The sequence below is a fragment of the Chenopodium album genome, chromosome 14 (genome assembly GCF_948465745.1).
Source record: "Chenopodium album chromosome 14, dcCheAlbu1.1, whole genome shotgun sequence".
Taxonomy (NCBI): Eukaryota; Viridiplantae; Streptophyta; class Magnoliopsida; order Caryophyllales; family Amaranthaceae; genus Chenopodium; species Chenopodium album.
The window spans coordinates 13,439,623-13,455,887 of record NC_137847.1 but is presented as its reverse complement, the minus strand read 5'-3'; the positions used below and the strand labels follow the sequence as shown (position 1 = coordinate 13,455,887).

Here is a 16,265-nt window from a genome sequence, read left to right as displayed (position 1 = left end):
TGTAAGGGTCTTCAAAGGTTCAAAGACCATGTAATAGTAATTACGAGAGAAAAAGAGAGAAATGGTCATGCACTCAGCACGTCTACAAGCATTACAACATATCTATTGCAATTTTTATTTTTATTTTTATTTTATTTTATTATATAAGTAAGGAGAAGACGTCTAATTAGATGAAAAATTTACTTCGATCGATCCCATCTAAGTTTGCAAATAAGGCTCCTTAAGAGAGGGAAGGATAATGAATTCCTCACCAATGGGAGTCTATCCCACAATCTCATGGTTGTAAATTTGAATAGAAATGTTTGGTAAATACTACGGAGTTGTTGTTGATTATTAGTTGTTCATATAAAATGACCAATAAAGACATTGAAATAATTTAGGGAAATTCTCAATAGTAGTCTCCTACTATTGCTTATTTTTAATGGTAGCCAATTTTTTTTTTGGATTCTCAATGGTATCACTCGACTTTTTAAAAGTTGCAACCGTAACCTTAATGATATTTTTCCGTTAAATTTCTGTTAAATCTGACTTAATTTAAACTAAAGTTAATTTTTTTTATAAAAAGTAAATAAATAAAAATACCCACCCCTTCCCCTTCACTGCCCAGGCACCCTCCCCCTTCCTTCATTGCCCAACCACTTTCTCATTCCCCCTCCACGGCTCCACCAATAATCCACCGGTGTTTCTCCCTATCGCTCGACACCCCACCCCGCCATCCTCTTTCCCCTATCCCCTCTTTGCATGCTTCAATTTCGTCTTCCTCTTCATCTCTATTGTTGCGGTTGCCGTTAAATTTGAATCATATGCGTCAATGTGGCCGAAATAGGGGATTGGAGAGAGAATTACACCGGAACTTGATTTGAATCCAACATTGAATCTGTGCAAGAAGAATTGGAGATGATTTTCATCGAATTCTAGGGTTTTAATTGGGGTTAATTTTTATGATTGTGATTGAAAGAAATTGAGGATTCATCGACCTCCATTTTTGTTGAATTTCAAGCAATTGAGGTGCGGCGCTGAGGCTATGATAGTGGTGTTGGTGTCAAAGCCGCAATTTGTGTGGCTGTTGTTGTGGGTTGGAGTCAAGAGAAAATGGTGGTTATTGTGGGCTGATGTAGTTGATGGTTGGGTGACATGGTGGTGCAAAGGTGGACGTCGTGTTTGGTGGTTGTTTTAGTGTAAGTATTGATGTTGTTGTTTTGGGCTGGTTTAGTTGACTTGAAGGGGTGGCATTGCGGTGGAAGGAGGACAGAGAAGGGGTGGGTGCATGTGGACCTTGGAGAGTTTGGGGTTCGGGTTGGAGGTGGCTGCCAATCTGCCATGAAATGAAGGGGAGGAGAGAGAAAATAGTTAAGGGTTAAGAGAGATTAAATGGTTGACAATATTTAAAGTCAACGGATATTTAACGGTTTAGAGGTAATAAGGTTACGGTTGCAACTTTTAAAAAGTAGAGTGCTACCATTGAGAATTCAAAAAAAAATTGGCTACCATTGAGAATAAGCAATAGTAGGAGGCTACCATTGAGAATTTTCCAATAATTTATTGTTAGCCACATACTTTTGTTAATAATAATAGAGTTATATGGTGATTTTATTGGATACTTAAAAAATTATCAATAAATAATAAAAATAAAAAATATATGTGTAATTGTTGTTTGATGTACATATGAACCATCATTTACTCTCATCCTCTATGTCAGTGCAGATCAAGGTCAAAAACTCACAAGTGTAATTGAGTTCAATATTCTTGCTCCGTAGTTATACTGTCTTATATGACATCCGGGAAACGTAAGTCGACAGGGCCAGGACCTAAAATCCCCTTCTGATCACTGATCTTGCCAAGACCAGGAGGCGGCTCTGTTGTACCATTAAGATCATCGTCTCTCCAAGCAGTCCCTTGCCATTCTCTCTGTAACATGAAACCACCAGGTGACCATGAATGACGCCATAAAATAGCGGATCATGCTAAATCTATCAACCATGAAATATATCATTTATATGGAAACACAATTTACACAACCATTCAGGACTACACCCATTTATCCACCAAATGGCATCCTACAATTCCTTATTTACTTTTCTCCTAATGAGATCACAATTAAAAGTCTAACTTTAACAATCTCCTGAACCTAAAAGTCACTCCTATGAAATAGTATTGTACTTGCCTCATCATAAATATGAGGTCCATCCGGCAACACAGGGGTTGTAATAGGAGGAGCCATGTCTGGATCGGGCTTTCTAAAAATAAATGTTGTATATAAACCTGGATGGAAAACGTTAAAGCTCGAATAAATATAATAGTTATCCAGGCATAATGTCAACAGAAGACAAGTATGAAAGAGGAAAGATAAAATTCATCACCTAACACATCATAAGAGCGAGGAACAAGTCTTCCACGAGGATCCACCAGATTCGGGCCAAATTTCAAAATTAAACTTCCAAACTGAGCTCTGTCACAAATAGGAAGATGCAACATAAGGTAAAATGAAAAAAACTAGAAGTCATGAAAAAATTATAAAACAGGCCAAATAGTCAGATTTTTTCACATCGTGAAGCTGAAACAAGATACTACCTCCGTTAATAGTTATGTGCAACTTTTGCCATTTTTGTCCGCTAAGCATTATGTGCAACAAAAAAATTTCTTTCCTCTTTTAGTAAAAAAAACTAGTCAAATGTCAGTTTTACCCTCATTAAAAAAATTAAAACACAATTTACTAATTATAATCAGATTTAATTAATCGCTAATTTCTCACCCAATTTTCACCCCAACCAACCCAATCTAATTCATCAACTCTTCATTTTCAACTCAAGAAATCCAAAACCATCTACATTCATCTTCATCTTCATTCATCTACATCTTCATCTTCATCTTCATTTTCTCTCTCCTCTTTCAATATCATTATCTCTATTCATTTTTTTAGATCTTCTTTCTCTCTCTTCAACTTTTTAAAAATTTGTAGTGGGTTTGTGGGATTTTCTCTCTTCAATTCGTGATGGGTTTGTGGGATTTTCTCGGTTTTCCGTCGGATCTGGGTTTTGTTTTCGTGGGGGTGGGTTTTTCTGGGTTTTGATTTTCGTTGGGGTGGGATTTCTGGTTTTTGATTTTCGTGGGGTGGGTTTTTTTGGGTTTTGATTTTCGTGGGGGTGGAATTTTCTGGGTTTTGTCTTCCGTTAGTAGTGGTGGTGGTTTTGTGGGGGTTGGTAGTGGTGGTAATTTCATGAGGGTTGGTAGTGGTGGTGGTTTCGTGGGGTTGGTAGTGGAGTTGGTTTCGCGGGTTGGTGAAGGTTGTGGTGGTCTTGGTGAAGGCGGTGTTGGTGGTGTTAGACTGTTGACTGATCTTGGTGGTGGCAGTGGGTGGTGTTGGCTGGTATTGGTGGTGGCAGTGGGTGGTGTTGGCTGGTCTTGGTGGTGGCAGTGGGTGGTTGATTAATTATCCAAACATTCTCTCTCCACCTTAATTACATACCCCTAGAATACATTAATCACTATTATCAAATTTTGCATCGTGAACTGTAAAGTCCCCCAAAGTTGCACAAAACTATTAACGGAGGTAGTAAATGAAGATGACATGGCAGCAATACAAACCACCTAAAAGGCCATTGGCTGTTACCAAAAACGTATGAAAAGCACAAGGGACAACTAATAGTCATGAATAGTATATGAAATCTGAATTAAGTCTCTAATAGTCAATGTATACTTCCTCAACCAATGACTTTGAAAATAGATATTAAGTTATTTCACTTGATTTTCCAATTGCTCTTATATGTGGCTCCATTATTTCAAGACAGAACAACAAGCACTTGTTTTTCAACAGCAACAACAACTACTCTGACAAAGAAAAAAGGACATAATAAGATAACCAGTTGAAAAAGTTTAAAAAAAGGAGTGTAAAGTGAGAAAAAGAAAGAGATTCTTTCAAAATACAAAAATAAAATAAATAAAAAGGGGTATAATAGTATTATGAGATTCCAAGGAGGAGGGACAAGAGGTGAGGGGCGGGGGCGCAAACTAGCTGTAATTGTACCTGTTATCATCATAAAACTCGGTTAAATTCTGAATCTCTACATACTCAAGACCAGCTTCTCTAGCCAACCTGAGGTCAAAACAACCAAATTAGTTAGGGTCTTAGGGATCTAAATCAAGTGTCATCCTCTACGTTGTAAGACTGCGGTTAGGTTTCAATTGGCACCTTAAGGATTAATTATAAAAAAAGAGATCGGTGGACATTGCTGGACTATAGTGTCCACCACCCACCCCCACTCCACCCCCCTACTCTCTTCCCCAGCAACCCCCCCCCCCCCCCCCCTCACCAAAAAAAAAAAAAAAAAAAAAAAAAAAAAAAAAAAAAAAAAAAACTGAATATCAAAAATAAATAATAAAGGGCCGGCCAATATGAAGTAAATATTGATAATTAGCTTAGTTGCCAAGAATCTACCTGATAAAGCTTGGGAAATGAACTAGGCAATGTGTTTCTACAGAGTTATCACTAGCAAACTTCAGCTGGTATTTCTTTCCAAACAAGGGGAACCTATATAATTAGAATGATGAATAAGTCAATGACAGAAGACATACTTTCTTCATTTTCTACAAACCAAAAAAGAACAAGGGCAACTTTTTTTTCGTTTGTACTAATAAGCAAAACTAAACAAGCAAACAAAAGCATCATTATTTAGGCATACTTTTCTTCCTCCACTTCAAAAGTAATCATGTAGCTCTCTGATCGAATGCAGTTTGGTACAATGTTCGGCTTCATTCCACCACTTTTGTTGTGGTATGCTTCAACATTTTTTTGATACTTTGCCCTGTAGTGAAATCAGCAAAGTACAAGAAATGCTAAGGATATATAACCAACAGTTGGAAGAGGCTCATACAGGCAAGAAATATTGTAATCACACCTTATGTTTGTGCAAACAATCATTAGATAGAAGAAAAACAGGATACCTATTTAATTTAAACAAAAAGGTTTCAATTCTAATTTTACAAAAGAGCATCATTTTAATCACAAGAAAAAGAGGGTGACACAATAGCAGTAAAAATACAAAAGGAATTTCTAGAGAAAAGGAAAAGAGGACCTCTGCAAGCATAACTTCATACCATATCATGGAGGAGTCAGGAGTGATTCCTAAAAAGTAACCCCCTGGTTTCAGCAAAGATGAAACATTACGCAGAAGAATCCTTGCTCTCTCTTCAGATGTGAAGCATATCTGCAAAACATGTAAGATGTAGCTAAAATCAAACAAATAATGCCAAATTGTGCTTAACCAATCTCAAAACCCAAATTTCAGGTTATAAACCTGTAAATGCTGCATGCAACAAACAATATCAACTGTGTTGCACATGTCCAGCAAATGCGGTTCCAGAATTTCCTATCAAGGTGATCAAAGATCAGAAAATTTTATATAAAGATATTATAACTAAAGCAAGAAATTTTTACTACCAATGACAGCACACAGCAAAGGAAAAAAAAAAAAAAAAACATTCAGAATATTAATAATGATAAATCAATTTGTATGATCAGGTACATTTCAGACTATGGGCTCTTTCTTGATAATGTAACAAAGTTTCAATTCAATAGACATCACACACAAAACAATTTTATATTAAATCTTTAAAAAGAAGACTGAATTGTAGTCAGCAAGAAATTACGTGGCAAGAAAATATCAGCACAAAGATATGATTCATCTGGACATTTTTAGCAAATATATATGCGGTTACCAGAAATATTAAGAAGAAAACCCATATGACACATATACAAGAAGGATTTTATTCCTTTATAATCCCATTCTTAGAGAAGTCAAACTTCAGTTAAGAAGATTGAAGAAAACCCCAATCAGTGAATATTATCACAATTTTACTTTATAAAAATAAAATGAGCTTACTTCTTCCCCAAAATAAATCACGCGCTAATCACTCATAGAGATTAAAAACAAATGTTCCACTACATCAGAAAAACAACTTATCTAAATTTTTAAGCCCTTTAATTCCCCATCCTGATTTTATTGTTCATAAGTGAACATGTTTGATCAGGGGAATGCATTCAAGACTAAAAAAAAAACTTTTAAAGCACACCTCTAAAGTAGCCTTGTATATATCAAGTCTATTGTATGAGTGTAGAACATTTTATGAAATGTGCATTGTACACTTTCAAGAATTAATGGGCTCGCCTACTTGCCTATAGATAGACTCAGGATTAATTTGTACAACCCATCCAAGTCTTGTAAGCATTCTTGTCAAGTAATAAAAACTCTTTGATCTACAACACTTCCAGAGTTCCAGCACACAAATCAATCCCTTAGAACATCTTGTCTAGTTAGGCATCGAAAATCTTTAAATTGAAACGAAAAGCAAGTAAGCAGCATGTTTGACTAGCGACACCAGTTGAAATGCAACATGGGAAGTTACTTTGTCAAATATAACACCTAATAAAACATGATCTTCAATTGATATCCAAGTTCAACAAAGATTAATTACAACAGAAAATCACTCCCAATCGATTAAGAGATCATTGTGGAGAAAAACATAAAAATAAATAAATATATCAAGCCTCGTAATATCAGCATATCCTTAGTATATAATACAAATTGAAACAAGGCTAAAGAGAAGAGAGAATTACTGTGCAAGGATCAAGCTCAAAGAACTGTGAAGTATATGCTTTACGATGACTCTCCCACTCTGCTTGAACTTGGCTTACTCCAGAACTTTCCACATCTTCAAAATTCAAAATTATTGGTTCAAATTAATGCAACCATTAGTAGTAAAGAGAGCAAAAAAGTTGGGAATGCAAAAGAAATTAGATACCAATCCCAATGTAATGACCAATTAGAGCATCATCAAATTTCTCCACATCTGGCACTTGGCCACAAAACAACTCGCACACGGTAGCATAAGGGAAAAGGAAGATCTTGAATAGAGCAGTTTTAGCAAAGTCAAAGAGACGCTGGTGGGTGTGAGTGGTTTCCATTGTTGTCATCTTAGGCGTAACTGCTGCAAATCCCGCCATTCTGCTGTCCAATGACACACACTCTAATTAAGCACCCGTTTCAGGGCTCTCTCATTACCCGTATAATCGAAGGTACTTGATACACGAATGATCGTTATATGCAACTGATTGTACCCTACAAGGTCAAACCAAAGCAATTACTCGATAACTCGAACATACTAAAAACAAGAATAACCATTACTATACAACCATTGTACCCTGCAAGAAGCTCCCACAAATGAATGAACATATAATATACAAGTATGATTTTAACAGATAAACAAAAGGCAAAACCATTTCACCTTGATAAAATAAACAAAACATACATAATTTCACGAATATGTAAATCATTATGCAATGTGATTATCATAACATTTCATTTGATAAAATTCACATAAAACATCTTACAATCTTTACAAAAGTATTTAAAGAGTTAACCAAATAAGTGGTATTGATAATGTCTACTACAAACAATCCCTCAATTAAGCCTAAACAATCAACCATTCTTGAGATACATATCATTCAACTAAAACAATTTAGTTTCAAATGAAGTAATTAAAACCTAATAATGAATGTTAAAAACTGATTAACAGGAATAATTTCAATTAATTAATTGAGTTGGTGTAATTCAAATGCTGAAAATCAGTAAAATTGAATAAAAAAAACCCTAAGAAAGATGGAACAGAGAGAGAGGAAGAGGAAGAGAAGCGTTTACCTGGTGGCTGGGTGCTTGTCGACGGTTGTTTTCCGGCGCGACGGAGAAGTATTAAGGGTGCGACAGAATTTGAGCGGAAGAGTGACTTAAGACAGAACTTTAGTTTTTTTATTAACAAGAGTTGAGACAGAACTCTTCGGTCAATTTTACGAGCCACACTAGAGATTGATTTTTTTTTTTTTTTTTTTTTTTTTTTTTGGAAAATTAGTGCTGAAATAAAGTTATTCGGATTATATTCAAAATTCAATCCAATTCTAATCAAATTTGTAATGTAAATTGGATTGTACATAAAGGGGTTGTTTAGGATTTTAGATATTGGCTAGTTTGATCAACTGAAAGTATTAGTTGTATTTGTTTAAACCACTGGTTTAAAAAAGTGTTCGGCAAAATTAATTATGGCATTAACTAATTATTAGTAGACAAATAAGCTAAAAGTCAATAGAAAAGGCTAAAACTATTGGCTTTTAACTTTTCGTTAAATAGTCAACTTAAAAGCCAACAACCAAACATACTTGTAATTTTTGGTTGTTTGACCAAAATAAAAAGTCAAAAGTTAAGCAAAAAGCTATTTGCCAAACACCTCCTAAATTTTAAAATTTAAGTTTTTTAAAGAGGTTAAATTGAAGGTGTTTGGATATTTAAAAAATAAATACTATGTAAATAAAAAATCCAAACTTAATCCCTTTTACTCAAAGGGGCTACTATTGAGTTTAATTTTTTTTTTTTTTTTTTCATCATCAAAATAAACAACGATTAAACTATTGAATCCATAGACATTAGTATTTAGTAAGAACCTATTAACAATAAAGAATGAGAGGAAATATGTAAATAATATGAAAATTAATGAATCCTAAGTAATCTCAAAGATTGCAATACAATAGAAGAAGACATCACTAACTTGGGAGAACTTCAATCTGTTGATCATTCAATTCTATAGCTTCCAAAACACCTACTTCTAATTAAACCACTAAATTTACACTTGTATATAGTGTTCTTGACATAAATCAGTAACCAATCTATAAGACCAAGATAACAAAAAAAATGCTTCACTATATTTCGGACAATTTTGGTAAAATTTGTAGTTAAAATTTGTTTATCTTCAATTTTAAAACTTTTAGTTATACCAATATATCTTCAACTTTAATCAATGTGTCCACTGTCGTATGTGTATTGGTGTATCATTTCTTCTGCTCTTGATGCCTTGGCTTGACCCAAAAACTTACTAATCTAGCTACATTCATGCCTCTACATTTAGAGTCCAAGAAGCACGTAGTACAATATTGTAATTGGTAAGGCAATCAACATTCCGAAAATAACCCTGCACATACAAATTCGAGTTATATGCTTAGATGTGATGTAGTCAATTAAAATTAAGAAATTTTGTCAAGAATTACCAGTTAAAGCGCATGTTTTGAAAATAACTACTTATTAAAAAAAAAAATTAAAAGAACTACCACAAAATTGTAAAAAGTTTAATTAGCACTACCACTCTAATAATTCCATCTAAAATATTCGGCATGTAGGTTCCACTTTTTACCTTTACCTCATAAAATCACCATCTAAATTGACTAAATTACCCTTCATAAAGATAAAAAGTGAAACCCAAATGCCGAAAATTTTAGCTAAAGTTGTTAGAGTGGTAGTGCTATTTAAACTTTTTACAACTTTGTGGTACTTCTTTTTAAAAAAATATTTTAATAGATAGTTGTTTTCAAAACTTATGAATTAATTAATAGTTGTTAATAAAATTTTCTTAAAATAAAGTTAAAAGAATACACAAACAGAAGGAAATTATATACTTCATATAAATTAACTAATTTACCCTGTGCTTAAAATATCGGGATGGACATTATACTCCTTTGCGAATACAAAAGGCACGATTCCTTGAGGTAGAGCAGCCTGCCAACAAAAACCAGCCATCAATTAGTTCATAAAACATCTTGAATTTTTTTTAGTCATGTTTGTGTTTCTGGTGTGGAGAAGTGACAAATGACAAAAATGATATACATGAAATTTAATCATAACTATTGAATGCCACCCCTAATTATTCTTCGACCAATTAATAAATAAAAGGTCAGTATACGAATACTCTTTCAATCCCCTTCCTCTTAAAACCCTCTTACTTGTGATTAATCACATTGTTAATTGTGACCAACACCTATTCATACTTCATAGGACTATAGGAGTATTAGATTAATTCAACTCCCTAAGTTTCTTTGTGTCTCATTTGAAAAAAATGATATGGAGTACAGTAGAAAGAAACGGAGTGAGTATCTCTATATTTTTATTTTATTTTATTTGTTTATTTATTTATTTTTGATAAGAAGAAGGATCTTATTGAGCCGAAACCTCTCTCATGTCCTTTCAGCCTGGATTAAAGGCTAGTTACTTTAAACACTTTAAAAGTGGAGGGAGGGTAAGCGAATTCCCACCCCACAATACCTCTAGTGGGGTTTGAACCCATAACCTCATAATTGTGATATGCAAACTTTCCCTACTAAACCTAGCTAAGCTTGGTCAAAAATATGTGAAGAGCGAGTACCTCTACATACTACTCCGTATTTTAACTCAAAATAGTGTGTAGATATCAAAAGACGAAGGTATACCTGAACAATGGCAATATGTAAAAGAACACCACGAAGACCAATGGCGATAGAAGTTGCGGCAATAACAGCAGGACCAGTCAAAAATCTAACTGCCATTGCAAATGTAGCCACTCGTTTTCCACATGCTATTAACCTTGGTTGCAAGGCCATGAACAACCCTGTTCATTCACAATATTCATAAAACATTGGAAAAAAATGTTAGAGAAATTTCATAATTCCATACTCTCGACCTTATTATTAAGATTGTTGGATACATTATCAATGGTCCGACATACCTAGTTAACAAAAATGACTATTATATAAGTCAAGTCTAACTTTGTCAAAAAAAAAAAAAAAAAAAAAATATAAGTCAAGTCTTAAATAGTTTGGCTATTTGACCATCTAGTCGTTTACCTAAAATCTTTTACTCCAATTCTTCTTTGTTAAATGTTTGTCAATGTTAATATAATACAAGTACGAGTTCATTTTTTGCGTACATGTGTGTCTGATCCATGAATATTTATGTGAGCGCGAGGCATTTCTCGGGTCTAGTCGTCCACATACTCTGTATCAATTATATACCGGAGAATGTTTCATATAATTAGACCTTAGGCCCCATCTAAGTGTGGATGAACCTACATGCGTTTAATGAACGGTAACATACTCAGAATTTAAAATTATAAAAGGAAGTGTATGTAAGTAAAAGTAATGGTACCTAGACTGAACATGGCCATTCCTAAGCCTGCATCCGACAAAATTGATATCGATCCTTTTACAATTGTGGGCATTTCGATGTTCCACCTGTTAGTTGGTTTTGATTTGTTAGTCAGCAATAATTGACAAAAAAATTGCACTCAATTTAATAGAGGATAAAAAATATGGTTGACATTTAAAATGCTTCCAATACTAGCAAACTATTTTGCTACGGCAATAGTGTCCATTAACTCCATATCTTGCTGTAAACTTATTTTTGCACCAAAATAAGCTAGGGATTCTTGGCATTTTTAGATTGTTTATTCAAGATGCAATGTACTAGGTACGCATGTCAGAAACTACTTACATAGTGTTATTAAAAGTAAAATCTAAATTTTACTTTCAAAGATATGTGTATAATCCCTCAACAAATGAAAAAAAAAATACTAGTTAAAGAAGCTAAAAATCCACATATATGACAACCAAATTCCGTAACCAAGTAAATTAAACAAATTACTTTATGTCTTTATAGTTTGTACCCTTATGTAAACTAACTTCAACCCCGAAAAGACAAAACCCGTTTTTATAAACGATAGACAAGCTAAGGACTTTCTTTTCAACTAAAATATACTGAAGTCAAACATAACCTACCAATTTATCATCAAGTCATGTTATATAAATAATACTATCATACGTCATAATAAAACTATATAATACTAAGTACTACGTATAAGAGAGGAAGTGCAAACCTGTATGATATAAGAGACCAAGCTAAGCCTAAAAGACTAGAATAAGTGTTGGGGTTACGAATAAGTTTCCTCCAAACCATGATAAGTATGAGTCTAGTCATGACACTAGCAGGGGGCATTTGATGCTTCCTCTCCACCACATTCCCTTCTTCCATGTCATCCACCACCTTCTTCTGGTACGGCGATCCCGTCTTCGGGAATTTGAATTCGTCGTCCCCTTCCACCTTGTCTCCATTCTCTTTTCCAGTTGGGCTCAAGTTCTCTTGAAAATTGTTCATGCCAGCTGATTGATTGACAACAAGCAACACAAATATATATAGCTTTTATTAGTCATCTTATACATAGTTTTTTTTTTTTTTTTTTTTTTTGACAAATCTTATACATAGTCATCTTATACATACTTGTGTAAGTGTGTAACCAATTTAAATCGACCATTTTTGAATAATGTATATGAATAATGTACAACCAATTAAAATCGACCTTTTTGGAGACTGAAGTTAGAATCAATATACAAGTATTCTTACTACCACAAAGTAGGAGCCTCAAACTTGATAACTTCTAGTATCATACTGCAACTACTTTTTGAATTAAAATAATACTTTGTAATTTTCACACAACTACTTTTTTTTTACAATTATACTAAGTGACAACATTAATTTGAGACAAAGGAAATATATTTCAATGATCTATTAATTTATAAATTTAGACTAGGATCAACTTATCCTTAATTGGAATGCTAGCACTTTCATCACTATGTTTAATTTAACCAATCTAGTACTTCTAGCAAACTTAACCTAAATGATCAAATACTTTTGTTAATCACAAAAGATACAATATACAATTGACCTGAAAATTTGTAGCTTAACCTAAGTCTTTACTAATTAATTTACTTGATATTCCCAAAATAACATTGCATTTTTCAATCAACACATATTTATCATAGAAAATTATTGTTTTTTATATCAAATCAACTAAATTAATGTAGTATTACCTCTAGCAGCAGCAATCTCTTGTTGAAGAACAGCCTTAGAAGAATCCAAAATCCCAAGATCATTAGTCCCACCTCTAACATTATTATTCATAACATTACTATTCTTCATATGCTCCGAAACAGGTGACTGATTAGAACTCCATACAAACATATGCAAATCCTTATTAGGCGGCGTAGGCGGGTTACCACCACCATCCTTCCTCCTACCACCACCCGAGCTTGTCGGTCCCGCGATCATCGGGTTAGGAGGCGGGTAAGGCGGTAGCGAGCCTCCTCCATTATACAACTCCCCACTCATACTCCTCCCCATCCTCCTCTTCCCACCAACACCACCTTGCTGTTGTTGGAGTTGTAATTGTTGTTTATAAATCATTTCTTCATCAAAGTTTGATGTTCTTGGGGTAGGTCCCTTGGAAGATTGTAAAGAGAATACGTCTCCGCCCCCACTACCTTGGGGGTACCCTGCACCCGGGTGTCTAGGACTTGCAGCCTTGCTAGCGAACATTGCGTAGAAATCGGTTTGATTAAAGCTTGAGGCTCTAGGGGTTGGCTCCCTGGAGGACTGTATGCTGTAGATTTCTACGCCGGTTAAATTTGATGCTCGCGGCGTCATCGAGGTTAATGAATGGAGGTGTGATTTGTGATTAGACCCTGATACCATACTTGAAGCTGTTGATCTTCTTACTACTACGTGTAGTTTACCATCATCTCCTATTTCTGCATCTGCCTGTATTCATTAACTTACCTATATTATCATCATTTATACTTCTCACTACCTCCGTTAATTTTTAGATGCAACAAAAAGGTATTATCGGTGAGACAAAAAAATTCCATTGTTGCAATTAAAATATAATGGAGGTAGTATATTATTGCATAAAAAAATGTATAGTTTAACAAAGAAAAATAATAATGTTGCATTGAAAAATGTAGGTAGGAAATCTTGCCTGTATAGGCTCCCTACCGTTAAGGGAGACGACATCGGATTCGACACGGAAAGAAGTGATGGAAGCAGCGGTTTCTGGGAACTGCTCGGAGATGAGCAACTTAGCACCTCTATATTCGAACAAAAACAACATAAGGGTGTACCAAATGATACTTTGTAACACCACAATTTGGACCATAAGGCCACCACTAAAGTCTCCATACATAGCCTTTAAAAGGGGGATCCCCATCACAAGGGTATTAGGCAACGTCGAAAGCGAAAATAGGGTGATCATCCACTCTAGATTTCCTTTCTTGGTGATCATAAGCCATAAGCTGAGAGCGGTGAGGATTACCACCTTTTGGAGGCAATCGGCGGCAATGAAATGGTAGTTCATCTTGTAGATATCGTTGGTGGAGATGAAGTGGAAGGAAAGCAATGGCACAGCAAACACTGCTACAAAACGGTTGATCCCTGAGCATTGGTCCGGGGTGAAGATCTTCCACCACCGTACCGAGCCATAGGCTAGAATCATCGCCACGTAAAGTGGGGTGATCGCGGAAAACACATCGTATATGTCTTTTCCAGTAATCATTTTTACTCGTTATAAAATGGTATCAGGTCGTTACAAAATGGTATCAGAGCCAGGCTCAGATTTATCCTCACAAACTCCAAAATCAAAGCAAAACTACCCAAGTATAACCTAGAGACGACAAAGGCGTACGTAACAAGAAACGAGTATGTTTAGTAATTATGAAGCAATCAAAGGTGAAGATTATGGAAGCTTTTCTCTAAGTTGTCTCATGATGGAGGTAGGATATGGTAGCTAAAAGGAAGAGTGTGAAATGCAAATGGTTGAACTTTGGATAGTACTTTAATTGAAATAGTTTAATAGGTAATCTTTGGTGAAATAGCTGTAAACTTGTACTAGTAGCAGATGCTCAGAAAAGAAGTGGAAAGAATCGGGTGTGGCGGGATGGTGTTTTCAACGCAAAACCGTCATAATAATTAAGAAGGGGTAGTAGTAAAAAAAAAGTTAGAGAATCAATTAATCTTTAATTATTTACTCCTCCACTTCGTATGTTTTTTTATTTTTTAAGTTCTCTATTTTATCGGTAAATTTATCATTACGAAGCTTTAACTAATACTCTCTTCGTTTTTAAATACTTGCTTTATTTATTCATGCGCAAAATTTTAAGAGAAATTGGAGAAAGTAATAAAATATGAAGGTAGTGGGATAAGGGGAAGAATAAAAAATTGTAAAAAAACAAAAGTAATTGAGAGAATTGGTGGAGAGTGAATATGAATTTAATAAAGAAAAACTTTTGTATACACCCGATTTACACTAATATTAGTGTATATCGAGCAATATATGGGTAATTTTTAGCTAATTTTAAGGTAATTTTTTGCCTTTTTTGGAATTACTTTAAATATAATACAATTTTTATATAAATAGACAACAAGAAAAGTTTTATAAAGATAATTTAATTACATTTAATCACTAATAATTGATTTTTAGTCATTTAAAATGTGATTCTTTACTAATAAAGCGCAGATAATTTTTATTTGTATTGGGTTATTTTTATGCATATTGGGTAATTTTTATTCATTTCAGGGATAACTTTTGATCACTTTAGATTATCTTTATAATGGATGTACAATAATTATTGTACACCCGATTTTTTTAAAAGTTTGTGTTCAATAAAAATATGATTTATGTTGAATCCATTAGGTGAGAGAAATGAATTAAATATTGTAAAAGATTTCTAAATAAAGAAATGGAACAAGTATTTAAAAACGACCGAAAAAGGAAAGTGGAGCAAGTATTTAAAAACGACCGAAAAAGGAAAGTGGAGCAAGTATTTAAAAACGAAGAGAGTAATAATATTTTTAACTATCAATAAAAAATAAAAAATTACAAACACAAAGTCTTATATATCGCATTTGTATATTCGTAAACTATCTATATATAGATACATATTTAAAAAGCATTTGTATGCATGACTACAAGCCTGTTCACTTCAGCTTAATTTCAATTCAATCCAGTTCAATTCAGTCCGGCTCTTAATTTCCTTCTCTCATAAAATATTCATTTTAGCTCAGTTCAATTCAGCTCCAATCAGTTCTGTTCTGTTCAGTTCAGCTCAGTTCGGTAAATATGAACAGGCCCTAAGTTTGATCTTAATGTATAAAGAAAAAACATTATTCTGATTAATGTATGTAAATAGTGCAAAACTCAAAGTGAGATACTTAAGAAATATTTTTCATTTATGTAAGTTTAATAATCCTTTTTCATATGGTATTATAAGTATATTGTGGTAAAGAATCGCAAATAAAACAATAATATCGGAACTTATTTTTCTTAATCTGGTCTAAAATAAGATGAATTAAACATGGCTTATACAAGACATAATTAATACTCCCTCCGTCTCTTTATTAGAATCCCCTTTCTCTTTATTATGTGAGTAATAAATGTTAGAAAGGAGACTCTAATAAAGAGACGGAGGGTAGGGGTGTTCATAAATCGGTCTGGACCAAAAAAATGGATCGGACCACCTCGGACCGACCCCGTTCGGGTCTAGAAATTTATTTTCCGATCTTCAGTCCGGTTTGCCCTAAAACCCTATAAAA

The 16,265-nt window shown here is 34.0% G+C and overlaps 2 protein-coding genes across 2 annotated transcripts; both read right to left on the bottom strand.

Moving 5' to 3' along the window:
* Positions 1–1,646: 1,646 nt before the first annotated feature.
* Positions 1,647–7,807, bottom strand: LOC145578967 (mRNA cap guanine-N(7) methyltransferase 2-like). The gene is made up of 11 exons (XM_081636263.1): positions 7,695–7,807; positions 6,799–7,115; positions 6,614–6,708; positions 5,295–5,366; positions 5,095–5,204; positions 4,680–4,802; positions 4,436–4,528; positions 4,025–4,093; positions 2,361–2,449; positions 2,165–2,262; positions 1,647–1,908 (listed from the first exon to the last, which is right to left on the bottom strand). Exons 2-11 carry the CDS (start codon positions 6,998–7,000, stop codon positions 1,768–1,770), a joined length of 1,092 nt encoding a protein of 363 aa, XP_081492389.1. The 5' UTR covers positions 7,001–7,115; positions 7,695–7,807; the 3' UTR covers positions 1,647–1,767.
* Positions 7,808–8,833: 1,026 nt separating this feature from the next.
* Positions 8,834–14,231, bottom strand: LOC145578966 (auxin efflux carrier component 2-like). Its single transcript, XM_081636262.1, has 7 exons — positions 13,657–14,231; positions 12,713–13,439; positions 11,722–12,004; positions 10,995–11,080; positions 10,301–10,458; positions 9,517–9,593; positions 8,834–9,012 (listed from the first exon to the last, which is right to left on the bottom strand). The coding sequence occupies exons 1-7, from the start codon at positions 14,227–14,229 to the stop codon at positions 8,946–8,948; spliced, it is 1,971 nt and encodes a 656-aa protein (XP_081492388.1). The 5' UTR covers positions 14,230–14,231; the 3' UTR covers positions 8,834–8,945.
* Between the last annotated feature and the right edge of the window lie 2,034 nt (positions 14,232–16,265).